Source organism: Ruditapes philippinarum, unplaced genomic scaffold, assembly GCF_026571515.1.
Source record: "Ruditapes philippinarum isolate M1 unplaced genomic scaffold, ASM2657151v2 ctg323_1_1_1_1, whole genome shotgun sequence".
NCBI classification, from domain to species: domain Eukaryota; kingdom Metazoa; phylum Mollusca; class Bivalvia; order Venerida; family Veneridae; genus Ruditapes; species Ruditapes philippinarum.
In genome coordinates, this window is record NW_026856025.1 from 124,715 (window position 1) to 150,325 (window position 25,611).

At 34.7% G+C, this 25,611-nt stretch overlaps 1 protein-coding gene across 1 annotated transcript in view; it reads left to right on the forward strand.

The window, feature by feature from the left end:
- LOC132745159 (speckle-type POZ protein B-like) overlaps positions 1-25,611 on the forward strand; it is an 85,407-nt gene that overhangs the window by 22,423 nt on the left and 37,373 nt on the right. Inside the window, exons 3-4 of the mRNA XM_060733985.1 lie at positions 9,362-9,513; positions 19,880-20,007. Of these exons, the coding sequence (XP_060589968.1) occupies positions 9,362-9,513; positions 19,880-20,007 (280 nt within the window). The remainder of the gene's footprint in view (positions 1-9,361; positions 9,514-19,879; positions 20,008-25,611) is intronic.

Sequence of the window (25,611 nt, forward strand, 5' to 3'; positions counted from 1 at the left end):
AATAGCGACCAGCCAGGGAAGGATATTTTCCTTACGTCACGCAGTACTGCATGCGCGCGGCAATTAAGTTGAATTAACTAATAATAGCACGTGTGGAAACGGGATTAAACATTTTTTTGTTCAATTAATGAATATTTGTAAAACATTTATATGGTCACTAGTTTCCCGTGCAGAAAATGAACAAGAAGTCCTGGGACTATCCCAGGAATTCCTGAGAAGTCTCAGGAATTTGTCCTGGAAAAATCCCAGGATTTCCTGAGATAATCCTGAGACTTTTTTCACGCCGTTAAATGGGACTGGACAATCCCAGGAATTTCTTGAAGACAGGAAAAAACAGGAAAAAATATTGCTCTGCTATCCCAGGAATGTCTTTTTCTCAGGACAGTTCTTATAATCCCAGGAAAGTCCTGTTCCCAGGACAGTCCTGTAATCCCAGGAATGTCCTGTAATACCAGGAAAGTCCTGTTCCCAGGACAATCCCATAATCCCAGGAATGTCCTGTTCCCAGGACAGTCCTGTAATCCCAGGAATGTCCTGTTCCCAGGATAGTCTCATTATCTAATAAATGTCCCCAGGACAGACATATGTAGAAATGTAGAAAACAGTAAAAGCTGATATTTAAATAAATGCTGCTTTGAAATACTAATTTAAAGCACAAATTTAGTTAGTTTAAAAATATTTATTTTAATATTTCATCATATTTTACATTTTATATGTATACAATTATTACATATAATTGAAGGGATTAGAACAGAAAAATTTATTATGAAAAAAATCACACACTATTTCCAATGTAAGCAAATTAGAACTTAAGATCCAAGAAAGTTTATAGATTTGAGAAAAAATACACTGAAAAGTTTGACTGTGATGGCATCTAGAAGCTAGCTTTGATTCACAAGTTAACAAACTTTCCCTGCATGGCATTTACGTCATTTTGCTCTCAGGCTCCCAGCTGACTATCTCCCAGCCTTGAACAGTTGGCACTCTGATTGACACTCTGACTCCTTCATTATTTCTGGAAAAAAAGACATGTTCAGCAATACTGAGTGACTGTCAAGTACAGTTCTATTCTTTTAAGCAGTCTAACAATTATTTATCATAATGTGTTTGTATAAATAAACCAAATTCTAGCCCCCTTAGCATTATCAAATTTAACAAAAATGTGCATATAATTAGCATGAGAAGAAAAAGGTCCCTAATACTTATGAAGCCTTGTTCAAGTGATTTTTAAGAAATGACATATTCACCCAGCATTTAAGCTGCCTACATCAAGACTTTGACTTCTTTCTTTAAAAAAATCAATTTAAAGAAGAAATGTGTTCTGATTTTTAATTGTCTTTTATTTCAAAAAATAAGATTTGTTCATTGTAATGGAGAAGAAAAAGGTTTTGTTGAAAATATCAAATAAGCAGTGATGTCATAAAACTGTACATGCAATATAAACACAAGTGGTGGCATGGCCAAATGCAGGTTAACAAATCAGACCAGTAATCTAAGGATCCCTTGCCATATTTGTTTAAACCCTGTCAGCAAGCCATTGTTTCCTTGAGAAAGAAACTTTACACTTATAATGCTTAGTACTATTTGGTTGCAGAATAATTTGTTGCTTAGAAGTTGGATGTAAAATTCAACCAAGGTAAGAACTTAAATGCAACTTTCATTAAAATAAGAATTTTAAAAGAAAGGTAACAAATGGTTTCAAATAATTGTGCAATGAACTATTATTTTCTTCTGGGAAAGATTAAGAATAGTCAAATATAGTTATTTAAAAAAATAAAGCATACCTTTTGGGGCTCAATACTTCACATCATTATTCACCTAGCATCTCAGAGTCAGACTCAGAACTGGCCCTACTTTAAAGCCTGCAATTTGTTTGAAATCTAATATCAGATTTTTCCATTGAAAACAACACATAAAATGATAAATAATTATGATAACCCTGTCTTATTCAGCTCCACAAAACTTACTGACAGGTGTGTATAAAACTGTACCATTTAGTTCTCATAATTTTAATTTGTTTCACATTATTTTAATTTGCAGAAATAAAAAAGACAATCTATCTATTTATATGCTATTTTGTATATTATATAAATATTATTATTACAAATTAATGTGACAATCAAATCTAGATTTAAATCAATTGTTAGTAGATCAATGTATGAAGTGGTTACAAATTTTAGTTTGCTACCTTGATTGTTTGATATACATATATAACCTGTTTCTGTATAAATGTAACTAAAGGTTTAATTACCTCATTCTGTTGTATATCTCCTTGTCCCAGGTGATTCTGATTCTTGTCATTCTTATTAACCATAACTACACTTATTAAACTTAAACACCTTAACATCTTAAACAAAACTATATCTCCAAAATTGCTTAAACAGGAAGTAGTCTCCTCTGTAATTTACACTATTTCCAAGCTTCTAGCTGACCATTCAAACTGGACAGGTACATCATTAGGTAAAACTGACGTTTAATCCAAAAATCAAAGCAGTTATCATTTTATATAACATTCATTGAATGTAAAAAACCACATCAAATAGCTAAAAGATAAGTAGATTTAAAAAATCATGAATTCAATAAAGAAGAAAAATTGCAATGTCCTAGACATATTCTGCATATCATTCAACTTTGTAATGTTACCTCTCCCCAAAATAATCACATGGAACAGTCTGATTTGTAGGAATGACCAGGGAGTAAATTAGTCATGCACATTATGGTGGGAGAACAAAGGTGGCCAGTTTTATCAGATCTTTGATCTGTGTGGTGTTATATCTAAGTGGGTGTCCTAAGTGTATGCAATTATCAGGCTTATTGGTTCCTTGATTTGAAATAGATAAAAATGACAGTTACATGAGCTTGAGTAAAAAAAAAAGTACTGTAAGAAGTACAATAGGTTGAAAACACATAATATACATTTCAATGTTTGTAAATGCAAAAAAAAAAAAAACAGGAGTAGAATAATGCTTTGGGTAACTTTTATGTGAATTGTTTTTGTTTTGAAATGGAATGACAGAATTTCATTTCTTTCCATGGTCCACACAGAAATCACTGATTCCATGCCAATTCTATCCCTATTCCGCTCAGAATATGTGCCAAAATTATGTACAGGTTATATACATGTATATTTGATTTTCCCTATTACAATATCTTATTAAATATAAAAAATAATTTCCTTGCTATGTTCAAAAATCAATTAGCATTTTTTTCTTAATTGTTTGTGATTAAGGTCTAAGATTATAGAATTTTTAAATTCTGAGTATTTTGATATCCATTGTGTTAAAGAAAACTATTACAAACCGACTTCAATATAGTTTTATCAATTTTTTCTCATTTTTTATACTTAACATTTTTTTCAGCTTTGCTCAGTAATAAAAAGGCTCACAAAAGTTATTTCATTTATTCCTCTGTCTAAAGAACAGGAATTAACAAGACTTCTTACTTTTCACTTTACAGAAAGGCTTTCTATGAAAATATCTTTCTTGTCTTTGACTAAAGGACTTCACTATAAATGAAGTCCTGATAATTCCTGTCCTCAGGACATATTTGAAAATAAAAGTCCTGAGATTTCCTGTTTTTTCCTGTTGGTAAGATAAAAGTCCTGACATTTCCCGTTTTGTCCTGTTCAGTATGTTCAAAAGTCTTGAGATATCCTATAAACAGGACTTTTGTTAAGAGGTAGCAAACAAATCCTGGGATAATCCTGGGATTTCCTGGGACTTCCTGAGAACAGGAAATATTTTCTGCAGGGGTTACCATGTGGTAATTTTAATGTGCTTTGGGGTACATGTTCGTTTGTTTATGACTGACGACACAGATTAAATACTAAGCCCATGCAATAAAACATTTCTGGTAGCAGCGGGGATTCTGTCATAAAATTGACCGAAAAAATAAATTTTGGAGTTTTTTTTTTTTTGGTAAAGCTGTGGTCCTTTCATATGCATTAATTGTTTTGATAGCAGACACAAGTATTGCACAATATCTTCAAGATCATAAAAATGTAAATAAAATATCACAATCAATGTGACTTACGATTAATAATAATTATGTCAATAATTGACACAATCAATATCCAACATTTTTTTTTACTTGAGCAATAATTAAACATGTGTAATCATTCCTTGACAAAAAGAAATGACAGTTTTTTTTCTGATATATAAAAAAGAGGTGGAAGTCAATCGAGTGTCGGCATTTCTTTGATGATTCTGCAACAACTACAGGTGTGTAAAATCAAAGATTCACAGATTCTTCAGAAGAGCCGACCAGTCATTTGTCAGAGGTCATTTCGTGTGTAAATTTTGTATTTATTATTTAACAATGGAAACATTATATTCCTTTTTTTTATGGATGCTTCTTTTTGCGCGAAGTGTTTTTTTGTGTCTTTTAGGCGCTATGGAATTTCAACAATCGGCGATAATTTTTCGGTAACTAACAATTAAAACATTTTAACATTTTTAAAACAGGGGTGCAAATATGCCGCCATTCAGAAATTATAGGAGACAAATCTTGCGTGTGTTATTTTTTTACAGACGTGTAATAAAATGAGTAATGATCACCCGAGAGAACGAAATGTCCCGGTGATCCACTATAACTCCTCCAGGTCGTACGGGAATATTTACGCAGGATTAGTTTTATCAACATCGGTAATTTGACCATGCTTGAATTTATGTCTTATGTAACGTTTTCAATATGGGGATACATTTAGAAATGAACAAGTTAATGTCGTATCAATAATGTATCTTTTTATGTAACTAAATATCTTTTTACACATATATTATATTTATATCTCTACTTTAAACTCAATATGTATCCCCCCCCCCTAAAAAATATTTTTACATGTGTACATGTACACTATTTACCTGCCGATGGAGCCGTATACTTGTACTGCGTCATTTATACATTGAGGTCATGATTCCGCCATTCACGGAAAGTTTTTAACGGTGTTATTTGATTTCGCCATGGTTATTTATATTTGCTGTTGGCAGAGAAAGGGCATTTTAGCAAATTACAAGATTTTCTTGATACAACTTCATGTAGATCTACTAATAAATTTTCGTACTTGTACATGTATATCTGGTTTCAAGTTCACAGAGTACAATTATAAATAGATCTACATTTAGTATACAAATGAACATGTATTATTCCCCGCGAATCACGGCAAATGTTCACGGCAAAATCGCCGCGAGTTGAATTCGCGGCAATTGTCTCAAGTTGCCGCGAATTCGCTCGCGTTATAAAGCATGAGAGTTCGCCGCGAATACGCGAATTGTGCGGGTTTCGCGTGTCCAGTACTGTATGCACATATATATATAAATGCGTGTATATATAAATGTGTGTGTGTGTATATATATATTTGCCCTGATGATCATAAGAGAAACCGGTTGGCAAATAATTAAATAAGTTAACTCATGGACTGTGTTTTTTGTTTGATTTATATATATATATATGAATAAATGCGTGTGTATATATATATATATATATATATATATATATATATATATATATATATATATAATATATATATATATATATATATAAATGTGTGTATAGATATGTCTCTTTTTTTATGCCCCCGGGCATATAGTAATTGAACCGTCCGTCTGTCTGTCCGTCCGTCCGTCCGTACGAGGTTAACCTAGAACGGCAAGTTGGATTTTTCTTAAGTTCTACCTGTACCAATGGCTTCTAAATTTACACACTTACTAATCAATACAAAGTACATGATCTGGGCAAGTTACATAACTCTGGCTTTCATATTTACTAAGTTATTGCCTTTTTCAGCACTTAGAAAATGAATAATGGTTAACCTAAAACGGCAAGTTGGAAATATCTTAAGTTCTATCTATACTAATGGCTTAATAATTTCCACACTTACTTATCAAATCAAAGTACATGATATTGCCAAGTTTTATAACTGTGTCATCCATATTTCCCAGTTATTTCCCATTTTTCACTTTGAAAATAGGGCCTTGTCTGGTTAACCTATTTCGGCAAGTTGGATTTATCTGAAATTTCTCTTGTAAAGACCCAAAAGGCCTAGAGCTTAGATATTTTGCATAAGGCATTGTCTGGTAGACCCTTACCAAGATTGTCCAAATTATAGCCCTGGGGTCAAAATTGGCCCCGCCCCGGGGGTCATTGATTTTCACTATATGTACATATAGTAAAAACTTAAAATACCTTCTTGTAAAGACCAAAAAGGCCTAGAGCTTAGATATTTTGCATAAGGCATTGTCTGGTAGCCCTCTACCCAGATTGTTAAAATTATAGCCCTGGGGTCAAAATTGGCCCCGCCCCGGGCGTCATTGGTTTTCCTTATATGTATATAGTAAAGACTTATAGTGAAAACTTAAAAAAAATTTCTTCTAGCAATTGACAAATGCTAGAGTTAAGATATTTTGCATGAAATATTGTGTAGTGAACCTCTAGCAAGATTGTTGAAATTACAGCCCTGTGGTCAAAATTGCCCCCGCCCTGGGGGTCATTGATTTTCAATATATACATATAGTAAAAAATCAAAGAATCTTATTGTCTGAAGGTACAAGGCTTAGAGCTTTAATATTTGTTAAATGATATCATCTATAGGTACTCTACCAAAGTTGTTCAAATTTTGCCTCTACTGTTAAATTAGCCCCGCCCCGGGGGCCATAGGTTTTCCTTATATGTATATAGTTAAAATTTAAAAAATCATTTTCTCTAAATTTACAAAGGCTAGCATTAAGATATTTTGCATGAAACATTGTGTAGTGAACCTCTAGCAAGATTGTACAAATTATAGCCCTGGGGTCAAAATTGGCCCCACCCCCAGGGGTCCTTGATTTTCACTATATACATATAGTAAAAAATTAAAAAATCTTCTTGTCGGAAGGTACAAGGCTTAGAGCTTTGATATTTGGTATATAATATCATCTATGGGTCCTCTATTAAAGTTGTTTTAATTATGCCCCTAGTGTTAAAATTGCCCTGCCCCAGAGGCGATAGTTTTCCTTATATGTATAAAGTAAAAACTTGAAAAATCTTCTTCTCTGAATTGACAAAGGCTAGAGTTTAAATATATGGCATGAGACTGCGAAGTGAACCTCTACCAAGATTGTTCAAATTATAGCCTTAGGGTCAAAATTGGTTCCGCCCTGGGGGTCATTGATTTTCATTATGTACATATAGTAAAAAAATATGATCTATGCATATAGAAACAAAAAAAATCTGTTCCTACACTACTATTTTGTGTTGTATTAATGCGGTGGCATAGCATTTTTCTCAAATGCAACCTTGTTAGTTTTCAACTTGGGCACATGTAGCCAAAAAAATTATTTGACCTAGAGACATAAGATTGACGAATAGGTGGAGTGTGGGGGCACCCGTGTCCTATTGACACATTTCTAGTTTCTTTTTTATGCCATGTAATGGCCGGGGCAAATAGTGTTACCCTGTTCCGTCATTCTGTCATTCCGTCATCATCAGTTTCCGTTCATTATCTTAGTAACGGTAGCACACATTCAACTCAAATTTGACATATGGATATGTCATGAGAAAATACAGGTCAAGTTCGAATTTGGTCATTGTTCAATGATTTTTGGCAGAGTTATGCCCCTTTTACTTTAAAATAATATGAAATTTTCAGTTTCCGTTTATTATCTCCCCAACGGTACAACACATTCAACTCAAACTTGACATATAGATATGTCATGAGAAAATACAGGTCAAGTTCGAATTTGATCACGGTTCGATGATTTTTGGCAGAGTTATGCCCCTTTTACTTTGAAAATAATATGAAATTTTCAGTTTCCGTTCATTATCTTCCCAACGGTACAACACATTCAACTCAAACTTGACATATGGATATGTCATGAGAAAATACAGGTCAAGTTTGAATTTGGTCATGGTTCGATGATTTTTGGCAGAGTTATGCCCCTTTTACTTTGAAAATAATATGAAACTTTCAGTTTCCGTTCATTATCTCCCCAATGGTACAACACATTCAACTCAAACTTGACATATGGATAATTTTTAGGAATGCCCAGGCTTAGTTCGAATTTGGTCATGGTTCAATGATTTTTGGCAGAGTAATGCCCCTTTCACTTTGAAAATAATATGAAATTTACAGTTTCTGTTCATTATCTACCCAACAGTGTTACATATTCAACTCAAATTTGACATATGGATATGTCAAAGGAATTGGCAGGTCAAGTTGGAATTTGGTCATGGTTTGATGTTTTTTTGGCAGAATTATGTCCCTTTCACTTTGAAAATAAGATAGATATATCTTAGGAATAAGTAGTTTAAGGTTGAATTTGGCCGTGGTTCAATGATTTTGGACAAACTTATCGTTCCTGAATGTTGGAAAAATTTTGAACTTTCAGTTTCAGCACTCATACAAGTTTTGTGGAAATGTATGTAGCCATTATTTTGGCTACAAATATGCAATATGCTATTTTCAAAGGGTTAAGACTGAATAATTTCAGTGCCTTGAACATTGTATGAAAATGGTTTGTGTTAACATTGAAAAGTTTTAAGGGCTTTGAACTTAAAATGAAAAAAATAATTTGTGCAAACAAATTTGGAACTAAATATTATAACATCTGAAATTTTGGCTGCATGCGGGGCCATCCGTGGCATGATGACACATTTCTAGTTCTTTTTTGTGACTATAAATGCTATCTTTAAACTTTAGATTATTGTTCTTTGTTACACTCACATCATATATGACAATGTTCATAAGTCTAGCATCTTTTAGTTTATTTCAAGAGTCATCTCCTCTTAGTTTAAGGATTTTGCTTTTAATAATGTTATATTCTGGTAACAAGTGGTAACAACCAGAGATATTAAAAGATTTACCCTTTGAGTCTCTGTCAGTTGGTCTGTCTGTCCGTTCCTAAAAGCTGTTTCCTAAGATCAGTTTTATAGAACTTTTCTGGCTAATTTTCTTAAAATCAATAAAAGTTGAAACATTAGTTATACATATTCATCCTGAGAAAAATGGATCTTTTGATTATCTGTTGTATAAACATAATTTCCTTACTAGGCAGGGAAATTTAACATAGACAAACTAAGAACTCAAAAGATTTAAGTTCATTCATTCATTCAATGGTATAATTCAATGTCCAATTTGAAGGGTCACTAGTCTTGCAGGACGATCGACCCTAGAAAAATTCATCGAGGCCTGCTTAATTCTTTCTTGAAGTTTTTAGATTTGTAATTGAAAGTCAATGAAAATCAGTTTTTTACACTGAAAATACAAAATTAAGTTAAAAAACATTTGTCAATATTTTAATGACCCCTATCCTTTCATTACATTAAGAACTTGCTAACATTAATGCAAGTTTATATGTATGTGTTACATTATATCACTCTACTGTTTCAGGTGTCTGAGGGTGAATCCGAAAGGATTAGATGAAGAAAGTAAAGATTACCTTTCCTTATATTTATTATTGGTCTCGTGTAATAAGAGTGAAGTGAGGGCCAAATTTAAGTTCTCCATACTAAATGCCAAACGAGAGGAAACAAAAGCAATGGGTAAGAAGACAATAAATATTATATATTAAGTACACTGGAGTGCCCAGAGGTGAGATTTTATGATGGCTAGTTACCCCTTATAATACACAGTGTCTTTTCATCAGAGTGTTTTTTTTAGCTCACCTGTCTAGGTGATAGCTCGGATGAGTTCGAACATGGGTCATCGCGGATGAAAAACTAGGTCACAGGAGCTAAAAATAGAAAAACCTTGTGAACATCTAGCGGTCACATTTTTGCCTCAATCATCATCAAACATGGTCAGGATGCTTATCTAGTTGATAGTTCGAATGAGTTCGAACATGGGTCATCTCCAATGAAAAACTAGGTCACAGGAGCTAAAAATAGAAATACCTTTTTAACACTCTAGAGGTCACATTTTTGCCACAATCATCATCAAACTTGGTCAGGATTCTTGTCTAGGTTATAGCTCGGATGAGTTCGAACATGGGTCATCTCAAATGAAAAACTATTCCACCTGAGCTAAAAATAGAAAAACCTTGTTAACACTTTAGCGGTCACATTTTTGACTCAATCATCATCAAACTTTGTCAGGATGCTTGTCTAGGTGATAGCTCGGATGAGTTTGAACATGGGTCATCTCGAATAAAAAACTAGGTCACAGGAGCTAAAAATAGAAAAACCTTGTTAACACTCTAGCGGTCACATTTTTGACTCAAGTGTCATCAAACTTGGTCAGGATGCTTGTCTAGGTAATTGCTTGGATGAGTTCGAACATGGGTCATCAGAATGAAAAACTAGGTCACAGGAGCTAAAAATAAAAAAATCTGGTTAAAACTCTAGTGGTCACATTTTTGACTCAATTGTCATCAAACTTGGTCAGGATGCTTGCCTAGGTAATTGCTCAGATTAGTTCGAACATGGGTCATCTCGGATGAATAACTAGGTCACAGGAGCTAAAAATAGAAAAATCTTGTTAACACTACAGTGGCTACTGTTTTGATCCAAGTATCCTGTAAATTGGTCTAAAAGTTTGTTTTGATGATTTCTAGGTCAAGTTGGAACATGGGTCATCTCTGATGAAAACTAGGTCACACCGCCCAAATATGGAAAAACCTTGTTAACACTCACACATTTTTGGTCACATTTTTACTCAATTATCATCAAACTTGGTCAGGATGCTTGTCTAGGTAATTGCTCGGGTGAGTTCGAACATGGGTCATCTTGCATGAAAAACTAGGTCACCGTGCTAAAAATAGAAAAATCTTGTTTTCACTCAAGTGGCTACTGTTTTGATCCAAGTATCCTGTAAATTGGTCTGAAAGTTTGTTTTGATGATTTCTAGGTCAAGTTCGAATATGGGTCACCTGGGTAAAAAACTAGGTCACACTGCTCAAATATGGATAATCCTTGTTAATACTGTAGTGGTCACATTTTTGACTCACCTGTCATGAAACTTGGTCAGAATGCTTGTCTAGGTAATTGTTCTGATGAGTTTGATGGGTCAGGTGAGGGAGTAGGGCCATCATGGCCCTCTTCGTTTTTTAAAAGCTCGACTTTTTTTTTTAAAAGTAGAGGTATTTTTATAGTCGGCGTTGCTGTTGCCGTCCGCAAACTTGTACCTGGTTCATAATTTTTTTGCCTCCACAAAGTGGGAGCATATAGGGTTGCACTTGTCCGTCCGTCCGTCCGTACGTCTGTCCATACGTCCCGAAATCTTGTGAACGCAACTCCTCTTAAACTGGATGGCAGATTTTGCTTAAACTTCCAGGGATGAACAACCTTAATGTGTAGATGGTAGTAAAGGAAGGAATTTTCGCTGCGACCAAATTTCATAGAATTATGGCCCTTTGTTGATTTTTATGCTCCCTGAAAAATTTCGGGGGAGCATATAGTCGTCGGGTTGTCCGTCAGTCGGTCCGTACGTACATCCCGAATTCGTGTCCAGCCCATAACTTTGTTATTTGAAGTCAGATTTGGGTCACTACCTTGAAGGTCAAGGTCGCAGCATGACCTTGCAGCAAAATTGTGTCCGGCCCATTACTTTGTTATTTGAAGTCGGATTTTAAAACTTTTTCACAGAAATGATCACTATATTGAGACGACGTGTCGCACGCAACATTTGGGTCACTACCTTGAAGGTCAAGGTCGCAGCATGACCTTGCAGCAAAATTGTGTCCGGCCCATTACTTTGTTATTTGAAGTCGGATTTTAAAACTTTTTCACAGAAATGATCACTATATTGAGACGACGTGTCGCACGCAACATTTGGGTCCCTACCTTGAAGGTCAAGGTCACAGCATGACCTTGCAGCAAAATTGTGTCCGGTCCATAACTTTGTTATTTGAAGTCGGATTTTAAAACTATTTCACAGAAATGATCACCATATTGAGACGATGTGTCGCGCGCAACATCTGGGTCGCTTCCTTGAAGGTCAAGGTCACAGCATGACCTTGCAGCAAAATCGTGTCCGGCCCATAACTTTGCTATTTGAAGTTGGATTCAAAAAGTATTTCACAGAAATGATCATCATATTAAGATGACGTGTCAAGCTAAACATTTGGGTCGCTGCCTTGAAGGTCACAGCATGACCTTGCAGCAAAATCGTGTACGACCCATAACTTCCTTATTTGAAGTCAGATTTTTAAACTTTTTCACAGAAATGATCGCCATATTAAAATGGCGTGTCGCGCGCAACATTTGGCTCGCTACCTTGAAGGTCAAGGTCACAGCATGACCTTGCAGCAAAATCGTGTCCGGCACATAACTTCATTATTTGAAGTAGGATTTTACAACTATATCACAGAAATGATCACCACAATAAGACATTGTGTCGCGCGCAACATTTGGGTCGCTACCTTGAAGGTCAAGGTCACGGCATGACCTTGCAGCAAAATCGTGTCTGGCCCATAACTTTGTTACTGGAAGTCAGATTTAACAACGATTTCACAGAGATGATCACCATATTGAATCGACGTGCAGCATGCAATATTTGGGTCCCTACCTTGAAGGTCAAGGTCACAGCATGACCTTGCAGCAAAATCATGTCCAGCACATTACTTCGTTATTTAAGTCGGATTTTACAACTATTTCACAAAAATGATCACCATATTGAGACAATGTGTTGTGCACAATATTTGGGTTGTTTTTAAGGAAAAAACTGGTTATTAGATTGAGGTATGTCGGCGGGCGGACAGGTGGGCGGACGGGCGGGCGTAAACAATTTCTTCTGTGCGCAACCCCTCCTACATTTCTCAACAGATTTTGACCAAACTTTCACAGAACCTTTGTCATCAAGTGCCCTGGCGCATGTTGTCGGGGTTTTGTGATTAGATAATATTTGACCTAATTATGGCCCTTTGTTTTTTTTCCTTATACTGAATATAAATATAGTGAACAATTTCTTCTGTACGTAAGTCCTCCTACATTTCTCAACGTATTTTGACCAAACTTTCACAGAACCTTTTTCATCAAGTGCCCTGGCCCATTTTTGTCGGGGTTTTGTGATTGGATAATGTTTGACCTAATTATGGCCCTTTGTTTTTTTTTTAATAGTCGAGCGTTGCTGTCCTACCGACAGCTCTTGTTTTCCTTATATAGAATTTATAGTGAACAATTTCTTCTGTGTGCAACTCCTACATTTCTTAACAGATTTTTACCAAACTTTCACAGAAGCTTTGTCATCAAGTGCCCTGGCGCATATTGTCGGGGTTTTGTGATTAGATAATATTTGACCTAATTATGGCCATTTGTTTTTTTCCTTATACAGAATATATAGTGAACAATTTCTTCTGTACGCAACTCCTCCTACATTTATCAACGGATTTTGTTCAAACTTTCACAGAAGCTTTGTCATGAAGTGCCCTGGGGCATATTGTCGGGGTTTTGTGATTGGATAATTTTTGACCTAATTATGGCCCTTTGTTTTTTTTCCTTATACAGAATATATAGTGGATTCTTCTTCTGTGTGCAATTCCTCCTACATTATTCATGATTTACATTGCACATAGTTACATTGTTTGTTGCTTGTATTTGTATTTCAACTACAACATATTTATCTACAATGGTGATGATTGAAAACCTGGTTTCGTGGCATTGCCATGTTTCTTGTTACACTTTGAACTTTGTCTGTGGCATAACTCTAACACAACAAGAGGTATACCTTCCTGTGTCCAAAACCTATTCGGGGAGCATCACCCGGTTCAACCGGCTCTTGTTTCACTATATACTATGTAGAAATTTTGTGAACGCAATTTCTCTTAAACTGGATGGCAGATTTTGCTTAAACTTCCAGGGATGAACAACCTTTATGTGTAGATGGTAGTAAAGGAAGGAATTTTCGCTGCGACCAAATTTCACAGAATTATGTCCCTTTGTTGATTTTTTCACTATATACCATATAGGTCGGGGTTTTGTGATTAGATAATAATTGACCTAATTATGGCCCTTTGTTTTTTCTTCCCAATATAGGATATAAAGTGAACAATTTTCTGTGCGCAATTCCTCATACATTTCTCAATGGAATTTGACCAAACTTTCACAGAGGCTTTGTCATCATATTGTCAGGGTTTTGTGATTGTATAATATTTGACCTAATTATGGCCCTTTGTTTTTTTTCCTTATACAGATTATATAGTGAACAATTTTTACCATGCGCAACTTCTCTTACATTTCTCAACAGATTTTGACCAAACTTTCACAGAAGCTTTGTTATGAAGTGCCCTGGCCCACATTATCGGGGTTTTGTGATTGGATAATATTTGACCTAATTATGGCCCTTTGTTTTTTTTTCCTTATACAGAATATATAGTGATTAAATTCTTCTGTGCTGAACTCCTACATTTCTCAACGGATTTTGTTCAAACATTCACAGTAGCTTTGTCATCCAGTGCCCTGGTGCTTATTGTAGGGGTTTTGTGATTGAATATTTTTTTGTTTAATTATGGCCCTTTGTTTTTTTTCCTTATACAGAATATAATTATAGTGAACACTTCCTCTGTGGCAATTCCTCCTACATTATTCATGTTTTACATTGCACATAGTTAAATTGTTTGTTGCTTGTATTTGTATTTCAAATACAACATATTTTTCTACAATGGTGATAATTGAAAACCTGGTTTCATGGCATTGCCATGTTTCTTGTTACAGGTGTATTGACCTTATTCTATAGACAGATGTTATTTAAATTGATAGAAACATAAACTTTGATGGAGTTAGTGGTCAGTTGGGTCAAGGTCACCAGTGCTAAAAATAGATTTTTAAACTTTTGCTCATACAGCCTTTATTTATTGACAGATATATTTTATATTTGGTAGGAAGATAACTTGCATGGTATTCATCCTTTTGATTGGGGTAGGGATCAGTAGGTCAAGGTTACTTGTGCTAAAAATTCTTCTTTTGGATAGAGTTGGGGGTCAGTTTGGTTAAGGTCACCAGTGCTAAAAATAGATTTTTACACTTTTGCCCATTCAGCCTTTATTTATTGACAGATGTATTTCATATTTGCTAGGAAGATAACTTACATGGTATTCTTCTTTTGGATAGAGTTAGGGGTCAGTTTGGTTAAGGTCACCAGTGCTCAAAATAGATTTTTACACTTTTGCCCATACAGCCTTTATTTAATGACAGATGTATTTCATATTTGGTAGGAAGATAACTTGCATGAAGTTGAATATTTTTCAACTTCACAAGTCAGAGCAATGACTTGGCAACTTATATTAACTTATATTTTTCACAATTACAAAATGCCATGACTTTGTCAAGCTATATAACTTGTGTTTACAATTTTTTGGCAATTTTTCTGTCCATAACTGAGTGAATGGGTAAACATTTTTTGAAATATTGCTACTGACAAGATTCTGAGCCAGGGGCATTTGTGTTTAACAAACACGTTCTTGTTTTGGCTGTAACTGGCTGTAACTTTGCTTTTATTGAATGGATTGACTTCATATTATAACAGAACATTCTTAACCTTTTACCCCATGAGCATATTGCGAAAAATGGCGGTTTTCATTGAAAAGCCGCCTGTAACAAGTTCAAACTGCTATGAAACTATGAAAAATGCTTCAATTCTGATGAAACTTGGCACAAATGTTGACTAGACCATAGCCTCTTAAACAGCATGCTCAATCCTAAATTTCCTGTTACCATGGCAATTGGGGGACGTCTTAAAATTGCCAAAAATCACTATTTTGCATTGTTTTTTTCCATCAAAACTGATTTCAAAGTGCTGCAACTTCTCAAAGAATTGAGATAGAGTAATAGGCTTTTCAGTGTCGGTTACTAGTTACCCTAAGATCAACCTGAGGCCATTTTTAGCCTGTCACATGTCCAAAATTTTCTTGGCGATGAGGGGGACTACCGCCCCCCCTTCAAACCCCCGAAACAGAAGGGGGCACATCCCCTCTTCTGGCAACCCCCTGATGTAACATTTGGATGGGGGGTGGCGCCGATAATGAAAATGAAAAACAGTGTTTGGGGCTTAAATATGGCATTTTTTCACTGTTTGAGGCCTCATGAGGGGGGGGGGGGGGCAAAAAGCCGTCACAACATGTCTATATCAGGGAAAAGGTTAAGGACAAGACCTTGATATTAAAATTTTATCAAACTCAAATTGACTTGGGCTCTTTTATGACCTTGAAGGTTAAATTACTTAATTTTCACTGATTTGTGTATTAAATGACCATATATATTTATTGGTGTGTATGTATATATGAATATATATAAATATATTGCTTATATATAATGTGTGTTTGTGTGTATATATATATTCTCATTTTTATATATATCCTTTCGACGGCCATAGCGTAATAAAACATACCGAAAATCGACTTCTCAAAAGCCGGGCGCTATAGTCACAAGAAGGCTATAACGTAATAAACTGGTATAAAATTTAAGCTTCCTGAAAGCCACTACTGTTTGTCGTAGGAAGGCCACCAAAATTTAGTTTTAAATGACTAAATTCTTGAAGTTTACCTTTATTTATTCATTTATTTCATTCTGTTAAATGTTGTTCAAATAAAAATACCAAATATGTTAATTGTATAGTGCCCTTTATTGACAGATATAGTAAATGTTTATATATACAGTACACTTTTTAATTAATGTGGTAATCAAATCGATATCCAAATTAATTGAAGAAAATCTTCTAAATGGTATAATATTTTAAAATGCATTTATTGATACATCAAACGGAGTTTCTGTAAGCAGTTCTCTTATTTGAAACAAAAATGAGTTGAACTTACAAAATTCACGTTGAAAAGGATAGTATCAATCACCCTTCCTGAGAAAAATTGATTTTCATTGATTTTCAATAATTACGTTTAAAAACGTTGTGGACGTTTTTACTCAACATGGTATTCTAATGGGCTATATAGGTAAATAACGTAAAATTTACCGTTTTAAAACATTCAGAACTTGTTTTAAAAAACAAGGATTGTGAGTATGTTTATTGCAGTTGAACGTAATATTAACAGTGTTATACGGTATGGCTTTTTTGTTTATCGTATGCAGTTGAACAGCCATAGCGTAATATTTCGATTTTCATAAACACATTAAAAAAAAACAGAATGTACGAAAACAAGGTTTTTACGGGGTTGCATGAAACAAAATTCAAGTTTTACGCTGATTTACGCTACGGTTTCTAGGAAGGTATATTTTTGATACGTTTAACTACGCTATAGACGTCTGTCGTAATATAAGATTGGCTTTCAGAAATGTAAAAATTCGATACGTTTTCTTACGCTTTGGCCGTCCTACGGGTATAGCGGATGGCCGTCGAAAGGATATATATGTAATATATACAAATGCGTATATATATAAATGCGTGTGTGTATATATATAATATATATAAATGCGTATATATATATATATATATATATACAAATGCGTATATATATAAATGCTGGTATATATATATTTTTCTTTTTATGCCCCCAGGCATATAGTAATTGAACCGTCCATCCGTCTGTCCAAGCAAACATTTTGGGTTTAGGGGCTATATAACAGTAAAGAGAACATAAGAGAACAATATGTTCATTCCGTGATCAAAGGGTTTATGGGCTAGTAGCCCTTAAGAAAACAAAGAAAATAACAAAGAAAATAGCCCCTATAAACCCAAAATGTTGGAACGTCTGTCCGTCTGTCCATATGAGGTTAACCTAGAACGGCAAGTTGGATTTTTCTTAAGTTCTACCTGTACCACTGGCTTCATAATTTACACACTTACTAATCCATACAAAGTATATGATCTGGGCAAGTTACATAACTATGGCTTCCATTTGCACCAAGTTATGGCCCTTTTCAGCACTTAAAAATGAATAATGGTTAACCTTAACCGGCAAGTTGGAAATATCTTATGTTCTATCTGAACTAATGGCTTAATAATTTTCACACTTACTTATCAATACAATGTACATGATATTGTCAAGTTATATAATGTGCCATCCATTTTCCCAGTAATTTCCCTTTTTATCACTGAAAATAGGGCCTTGTATGGTTAACCTATTCTGCCAAGTTGGATTTATCAAAAAATTTCACCTAATTACTTAATTTATTTAATGATTTCTTTCATATTTGGTAGGTGGATACCTTTAACGGTCCTCTAATTTTTTGTGGCGTTAGGCGTCTCTAGGTCAAGGTCACTTGTGTAAAAAAATAAATCTAAACATTTCTGCTCATACAGCCTTTATTTTTAAGTTAATGTCTTTCATGTTTATAATAGTCATACCAAGGGAGGTCCTCTTCCTTTTCCTTTAGTAAGGGGTCATTTGGGTCAAGGTCACCAATGTCAAAAATAGATTTTTTACACTTTTACAGGTGTATTAACCTTATTCTATCGACAGATGTCTTGTATATTTTGTAGGAACATAAAATTGAGGTATTCTCATTTGGATGGAGGTAGGGGTCAGTTGGGTCAAGGTCAACAGTGCTAAAAATAGATTTTTACACTTTTGCTCATACAGCCTTTATTTATTGACATATTTGTATTAAAATTGGTAGGAAGATAACTTACATGATATTCTTCCTTTGGATGGAGTTAGGGGTCAGTTGGGTCAAGGTCAGCAGTGCTTAAAATAGAATTTTACACTTTTGTCCATACAGCCTTTATATATTGACAGATTTATTTCATATTTGGTAGGAAAATAAGTTGCATGATATTCTTCCTTTGGATGGAGTTAGGGGTCAGTTGGGTCAAGGTCACCAGTGCTAAAAATAGATTTTTTACACTTTTGCCCATACAGCCTTTATTTTAATTATTGTTACTGACAAGAATCTGAGCCGGGGGCATTTGTGTTTAACAAACACGTTCTTGCTTTTTCTTCTGTAATACACATGCGGATATATATGGAAAGGATTCATACTTTGACAAAACTAATTTGACAAGACAGACCAATTAAATTTATAAAAAGGAAAGAAACATTTCCTTGTTTGCTTTTAGAAAAAGTAAAAAGTCCCCTGCCCGGCGGTGGCTCTTGTTGAGCTTCTTATTGGAATTTTTTGTCAAGTTTTTGAAAAGTTTTTTTATCAGTAATATAACTGATTATCTGTTATAAAATTGTACAAAAAAAACCTTGTAATGTCTTGCCAAATTCTTGCCAATGTTTTGATCAATCTTCGCACAAATTATTCTTCTGTGGCCCTCTACAAAAAGATGATGCTTAAGTTAAGGTTACAGGTGCTATAAATAGACTTTAAAATAAATATATATCTTTTAATTCTACAATACTCAGACCTTATATTAGTTATATGGCTTGACCTTACAGTCCTCTACAAAAATTCTCTGGGGTCATATTTGACACATCTCTATGGGTGCCTTGTTGACCTCTACAGATGTTATATTAAAGTGACATTATGCTCATATTTTTATAGTCAAGTTGAGCTGAATTGACTTTATATTTCAAAAGATTGATTGTCAAAATGGTGTTTGACCAACAGTTAATATTGGAAAATGTTTAGTATGAAATTATAAATCTGCCTAGAATTTAAAAAGACTGCCCCACTATTTTTATAAACTAAGTGTTAAGGTAAATTCTAATGGATATTAACAGAAATTTCGGTTGGATCTTTTCGTTATTTATTGTTAATGCAAACTGAATTATTAAATTAAAAGGAATAATGGCAAACTGAAAACTTATTATGATCTTCACCCGCTCACTCACTATATACCCTTGGATGAGCTTAATGTCACTTTAAGCATTTATTTATTTTCAAAAATGAAACACCACTTTCTACTGTGAAAATATACTGATATTCATGAAAATACAGGAATTAAAGTGAACTTTAGGTCAGTAAAAGATGAGAATTAAAGTGAAATTTATGTAACTAAAACATGATTTATAAATAAATTGTTGGTATTTGGAGTTTATGTTCTTACTATGTATCAAATATATGATATTTATTGTTGCAGAAAGCCAAAGAGCATATAGATTTGTTCAAGGCAAAGACTGGGGTTTCAAGAAGTTTATACGGCGTGATTTTTTAATGGATGATGTCAATGGACTTCTCCCAGATGATAAATTAACCATATTCTGTGAGGTATATATGTACTTGTATATTATATCCAAAATGTATTTTATCCTATGTTAAATATCTAATGGGAAAAAAATACGAGGGCTGTCCGTAAAGTTTGTAGACAAGGCTATAAATCTATTATAAGCAGTCATATCAATATGATAATTGAATATTTTGCTAAAATATTTATATGCTACATATTTCTAAATTAATAAACATGATAAAAGAAATATTCGCAACGGGCCGATCACCATGGCAACATGATCAACGAATCACAGAGCACTTTGATTTCATGACGACAGCTACTCGAATAATAAGTTGCTAAAAGTTGTAATTTTACGCAAACTCTCGTTTTAATTTTGTGACATCATAGGATACTATTACATGATATTTAGTGTAACTTATGATGTCATACGCAAATAAACAGCTTGCTTACGACAATTATAGGCAATGAAGGTGCGTAAATTTTGTGTTGCAAAACAACGTCAAATTCACGGACGGAGCAACGTAATGATTTAGTTTTTATGCCCCCACAATGTGGGAGCATATAGCGTTGCACTTGTCCGTCCGTCAGTCCGTCCGTACGTCCCGAAATCTTGTGAACGCAACTCCTCTTAAACCGGATGGCAGATTTTGCTTAAACTTACAGGGATGAACAACCTTAATGTGTAGATGGTAGTAAAGGAAGGAATTTTCGCTGCGACCAAATTTAACAGAATTATGGCCCTTTGTTGATTTTTTCACTAGATACTATGTAGAAATTTTGTGAACGCAACTCCTCTTAAACCGGATGGCAGATTTTGCTTAAACTTACAGGGATGAACAACCTTAATGTGTAGATGGTAGTAAAGGAAGGAATTTTTGCTGCGACCAAATTTAAGAGAATTATGGCCCTTTGTTGATTTTTTCACTATATACTATGTAGAAATTTTGTGAACGCAACTCCTTTTAAACCGGATGGCAGATTTTGCTTAAACTTACAGGGATGAACAACCTTAATGTGTAGATGGTAGTAAAGGAAGGAATTTTCGTTGTGACCAAATTTTACAGAATTATGGCCCTTTGTTGATTTTTTCACTATATACTATGTAGAAATTTTGTGAATGCAACTCCTCTTAAACCGGATGGCAGATTTTGCTTAAACTTCCAGGGATGAACAACCTTAATATGTAGATGGTAGTAAAGGAAGGAATTTTTGCTGCGACCAAATTTAAGAGAATTATGGCCCTTTGTTGATTTTTTCACTATATACTATGTAGAAATTTTGTGAATGCAACTCCTCTTAAACCGGATGGCAGATTTTGCTTAAACTTACAGGGATGAACAACCTTAATGTGTAGATGGTAGTAAAGGAAGGAATTTTCGCTGCGACCAAATTTAACAGAATTATGGCCCTTTGTTGATTTTTTCATTATATACTATGTAGAAATTTTGTGAACGCAACTCCTCTTAAACCGGATGGCAGATTTTGCTTAAACTTCCAGGGATTAACAACCTTAATGTGTAGATGGTAGTAAAGGAAGGAATTTTTGCTGCGACCAAATTTAACAGAATTATGGCCCTTTGTTGATTTTTAGTTTTCAACTTGTGGCACATGTAGTCCAAAAAATATTTGACCTAGAGTCATAAGATTGACAGAACAGTGGCGTGTGGGGGCATCCGTGTCCTATGGACACATTTCTAGTTTTAGAGTTATTGCCCTTGACTTAGTAAAATTTTGCAATTTTCAACTTGTGTCGCATGTAACTCAAAAAGGATTTGACATAGAGTTATGAAACTTTACAGGAATATTGATCAGCATGTGTAGTTGTGCACCTGGGTACTTTCGTCTGGATTTATTTAGTTTTTTTAGAGTTATTTCCCTTGACTTAGAAAATTTTTGCAATTTTCAAACTTGTGTCACATGTAACTCAAAAGGATTTGACATAGAGACCTTAAACCTTAAAAAAATAGTATAATTTAAGAGGAAAACAGAAAAATTTTCATTTGTCACATATTTTCGCGATGCCGATTTTTTTGATATAAATCGTGAGGCAGTTTTAATCAGTTTAAAGCTCTGCAGCAAGTAGAAATATTAAAAATCTTTTATTACTTATGAATCAAAAGGACTTTTGACAATGTTAAGATAAATAATGATGAGATTTGTAAGTATTTGAATAGTCTAATTCACTATCATATTTTATATTTCCCTACCGGGTAATAATGACTGTCTTTTTTAGCTCACCTGAGCTTGCTCAGGGTGAGCTATTAGGATCGGTGAATGTCCGTCGTCCGTGGTACGTCCACAATTGCTTGTGAACACACTAGTGGTCACACTTATGACTCAATCATCATCAAACTTTGTCAGGATGCTTGTTTAGTCAATTGCTCGGATGAGTTCGAAACTGGGTCATTTCAGATGGAAAACTAGGTCAAAAGAGCTAAAAATAGAAAAACCTTGTGAACACTCTAGAGGTCACATTTTTGACCCAATCATCATCAAACTTGGTTTGGATGTTTGTCTAGGTGATAGCTCGGATGAGTACAAACATGGGTCATGAAAAAGTAGGTCACAGGAGCTATATATAGAAAAACCTTGTGAACACTCTAGTGGTCACATTTTTGAACCAATCATCATCAAACTTGGTCAGAATGCTTGTCTAATCAATTGCTTGGATGAGTTTGAACATGGGTCATCTCTGATGAAAAACTAGGTCACAGGAGCTAAAAATAGAAAAACCTTGTGAACACTCTAGTGGTCACATTTTTTACCCAATCATCATCAAACTTTGTCAGTATGCTTGTTTAGATAATAGCTCGGATGAGTTCGAATATGGATCATCTCAGATGAAAAACTAGGTCACCGGAGCTATAAATAGAAAAACCTTGTTAACACTCTAGCGGTCACATTTTTGCATCAATCATCATTAAACTTGGTCAGGATGCTTATCTAGTTGATAGCTCGAATGAGTTCGAACATGGGTCATCTCGGATGAAAAAGTAGGTCACCGGAGCTAAAAATAGAAAAACCTTGTTAAAACTCTAGCGGTCACATTTTTGCATCAATCATCATCAAACTTGATAAAGATGCTTGTTTAGGTGATAGCTCGGATGAGTTCGAACATGGGTCATCTCGGATGAAAAACTAGGTCACAGGAGCTAAAAATAGAAAAACCTTGTTAACACTCTAGTGGTCACAATTTTGACTCAATTGTCATCAAACTTGGTCAAGAAAGTTGTCTAGGTCATTGCTGGGAATAAATCGAACATGGGACATCTCGGATGAAAAACTAGGTCACAAGAGCTAAAAATAGAAAAATCTTGTTAACACTCTAGTGGCTACTGTTGTGATCCAAATATTCTGTTAATTGGTCTGAAAGTTTGTTTTGATGATTTCTAAGTCCAGGGACTACCTTGGACTGAAAATTTAGGGAGAAGTGAGTGGAGAAATATACATGTCAGACATTTCATAGAGATTTTAGGGCGACTAGAATTTCGCTTTTCAGATCATATAGGGCGAAGTGAAAATATTTACGGCGAAGTTTTCGCCTGACTTCGCCCTGAACGCAGTCCCTGAAGTCAAGATCGAACATGGGTCATCTTGGATGAAAAACTAGGTCACACCGCCCAAATATGGAAAAACCTTGTTAACATTCTAGTGGTCACATTTTCGACTCAATTATCATCAAACTTGGTCAGGATGCTTGTCTAGGTAATTGCTTGGATGAGTTCGAAATCGCATGTGAAACTAGGTCACCGGAGCTAAAAATAGAAAAATCTTGTTAACACTCTAGTTGCTACTGTTTTGATCCAAGTATCCTGGAAATTGGTCTGAAAGTTTGTTTTGATGATTTCTAGGTCAAGTTTGAATATGTGTCACCTGGGTAAAAAACTAGGTCGCACTGCTCAAATATGGATAATCCTTGTTAACACTGTAGTGGTCACATTTTTGACTCACCTGTCATGAGACTTGGTCAGAATGCTTGTCTAGGTAATTGTTTGGATGAGTTTGATAAGTCAGGTGAGCGATCTAGGGCCATCATGGCCCTCTTGTCTTATTTACCATGTCCAATGTGAAATGTGGAAACTGAGAGAGGCTATGGCTAACTAGATTCATGTTAGAATAATTTTACTAAAATTTTCAAGATTAAGGATAAAAATTCAGGAAAAAAAATAAAACTGAAAGAAAACATATAGGCCTACACAGGCTATTGAACTTGAACAGTGCTGAAAGGTACCTGGGATGAGTGCTGAACAATCAAAACTATTTCAGTTGAAACAAAATGTTCTATTTTATACTAAATGAAAAACAAAATGTAACTTAAAAATATTAAAAAATTAATTGTTTTTACTTCTTCTTACATATTACGCATACTGAACATTTACCAATACTTGGACACTTGTGGTCAATTTTGGGACAACTCTATTTTGCTAGGTCAATTGTCCTGGACAACTCTATTCCAAAAAAATTTGTAGAGCCCTGTGTCCGGTTAGCTCAATAGGTAGCGCGTTGGACTGTGGATCCGGCGACCCTGGATCGATTCCCGGACGGCGCAGGTCACTTTCATTGTGATTGATCATGAAATCCTTTCTACGGTCATTCATACCTCTGCTCTGGCATGTACAGAAGTTTCAGTTCTTTGCGAAAGTGAAGGCAACTAGTACTTGTAAACTGCTTGACAGCCTGCCCAGGAACGATGCGGTGGTTGAACTGTGCTCTGGTGAATTCAATGTGGCTTACTGCTGTGATCCGGAGTGAAAACAACACACCCCACCACCACCACCTCATTTGATATTAATCACTGTATTTCTTAAATGTATTAACAAGCAAATAGCTGTAGTTGTAAATACTATAATTTACCAAAGTGAATGCAGGAATACACATTTTTAATTGCTAAATAGACAAAGCTATCGGTAAGTTGTAATTATCCTGTAATACATGTAATTACATTGTGTAACTTCTGTAATGCAATTTAAACTGCAGTCATGTCCTATGTCAAGACCCTGTAACACAACTTGTTTATGGTTTTATATCATAAATCTGATGCTCTTGGACCTCTACAATTTTTTTTCAAATTATAGCCCTCCTGTCAAAATTGGCCCTGCCCCGGGGAACATTGATTTTCCTTTTATGTATACAGTATGGTAAAAACTTTGCGATATCAGTTTAAGATTTAGATTTTCTATCTGCTTTTCTTTATACTGTTTACAATATTACTTTTTCATTGTCATGGTGAGCATTAATATAGACTTGAACTTTGGACCAGGGGTGTAATTACTGATGCTGAATTTATTTTTGATAGCAGCTGACCTACTTTTGATATCATTTGACCTACTTTCTGGCAGTTTGACGTAAAGACATGAAATTTGAACCAAATGCTGAATTGAATTTTGATATCAGTGGACCGAATTTTGATATTTTTTATATCATTTAACCTTGTTTTTTGACCTACAGACTTGAAATTTAGATTGGTCAGGATGCTTGTCTATATAATTGCTTGAATGAGTAACTAGGTTACAGGAGCTAAAAATAGAAAAATCTTGTTAACACTCTAGAGGCTATTGTTTTGATCCCAATATCCTGTGAAGTGGCCAGAAAGGTTGTTTTGATGATTTCTAGGTCCAGCTTGAATATGGGTCAACTGGGGT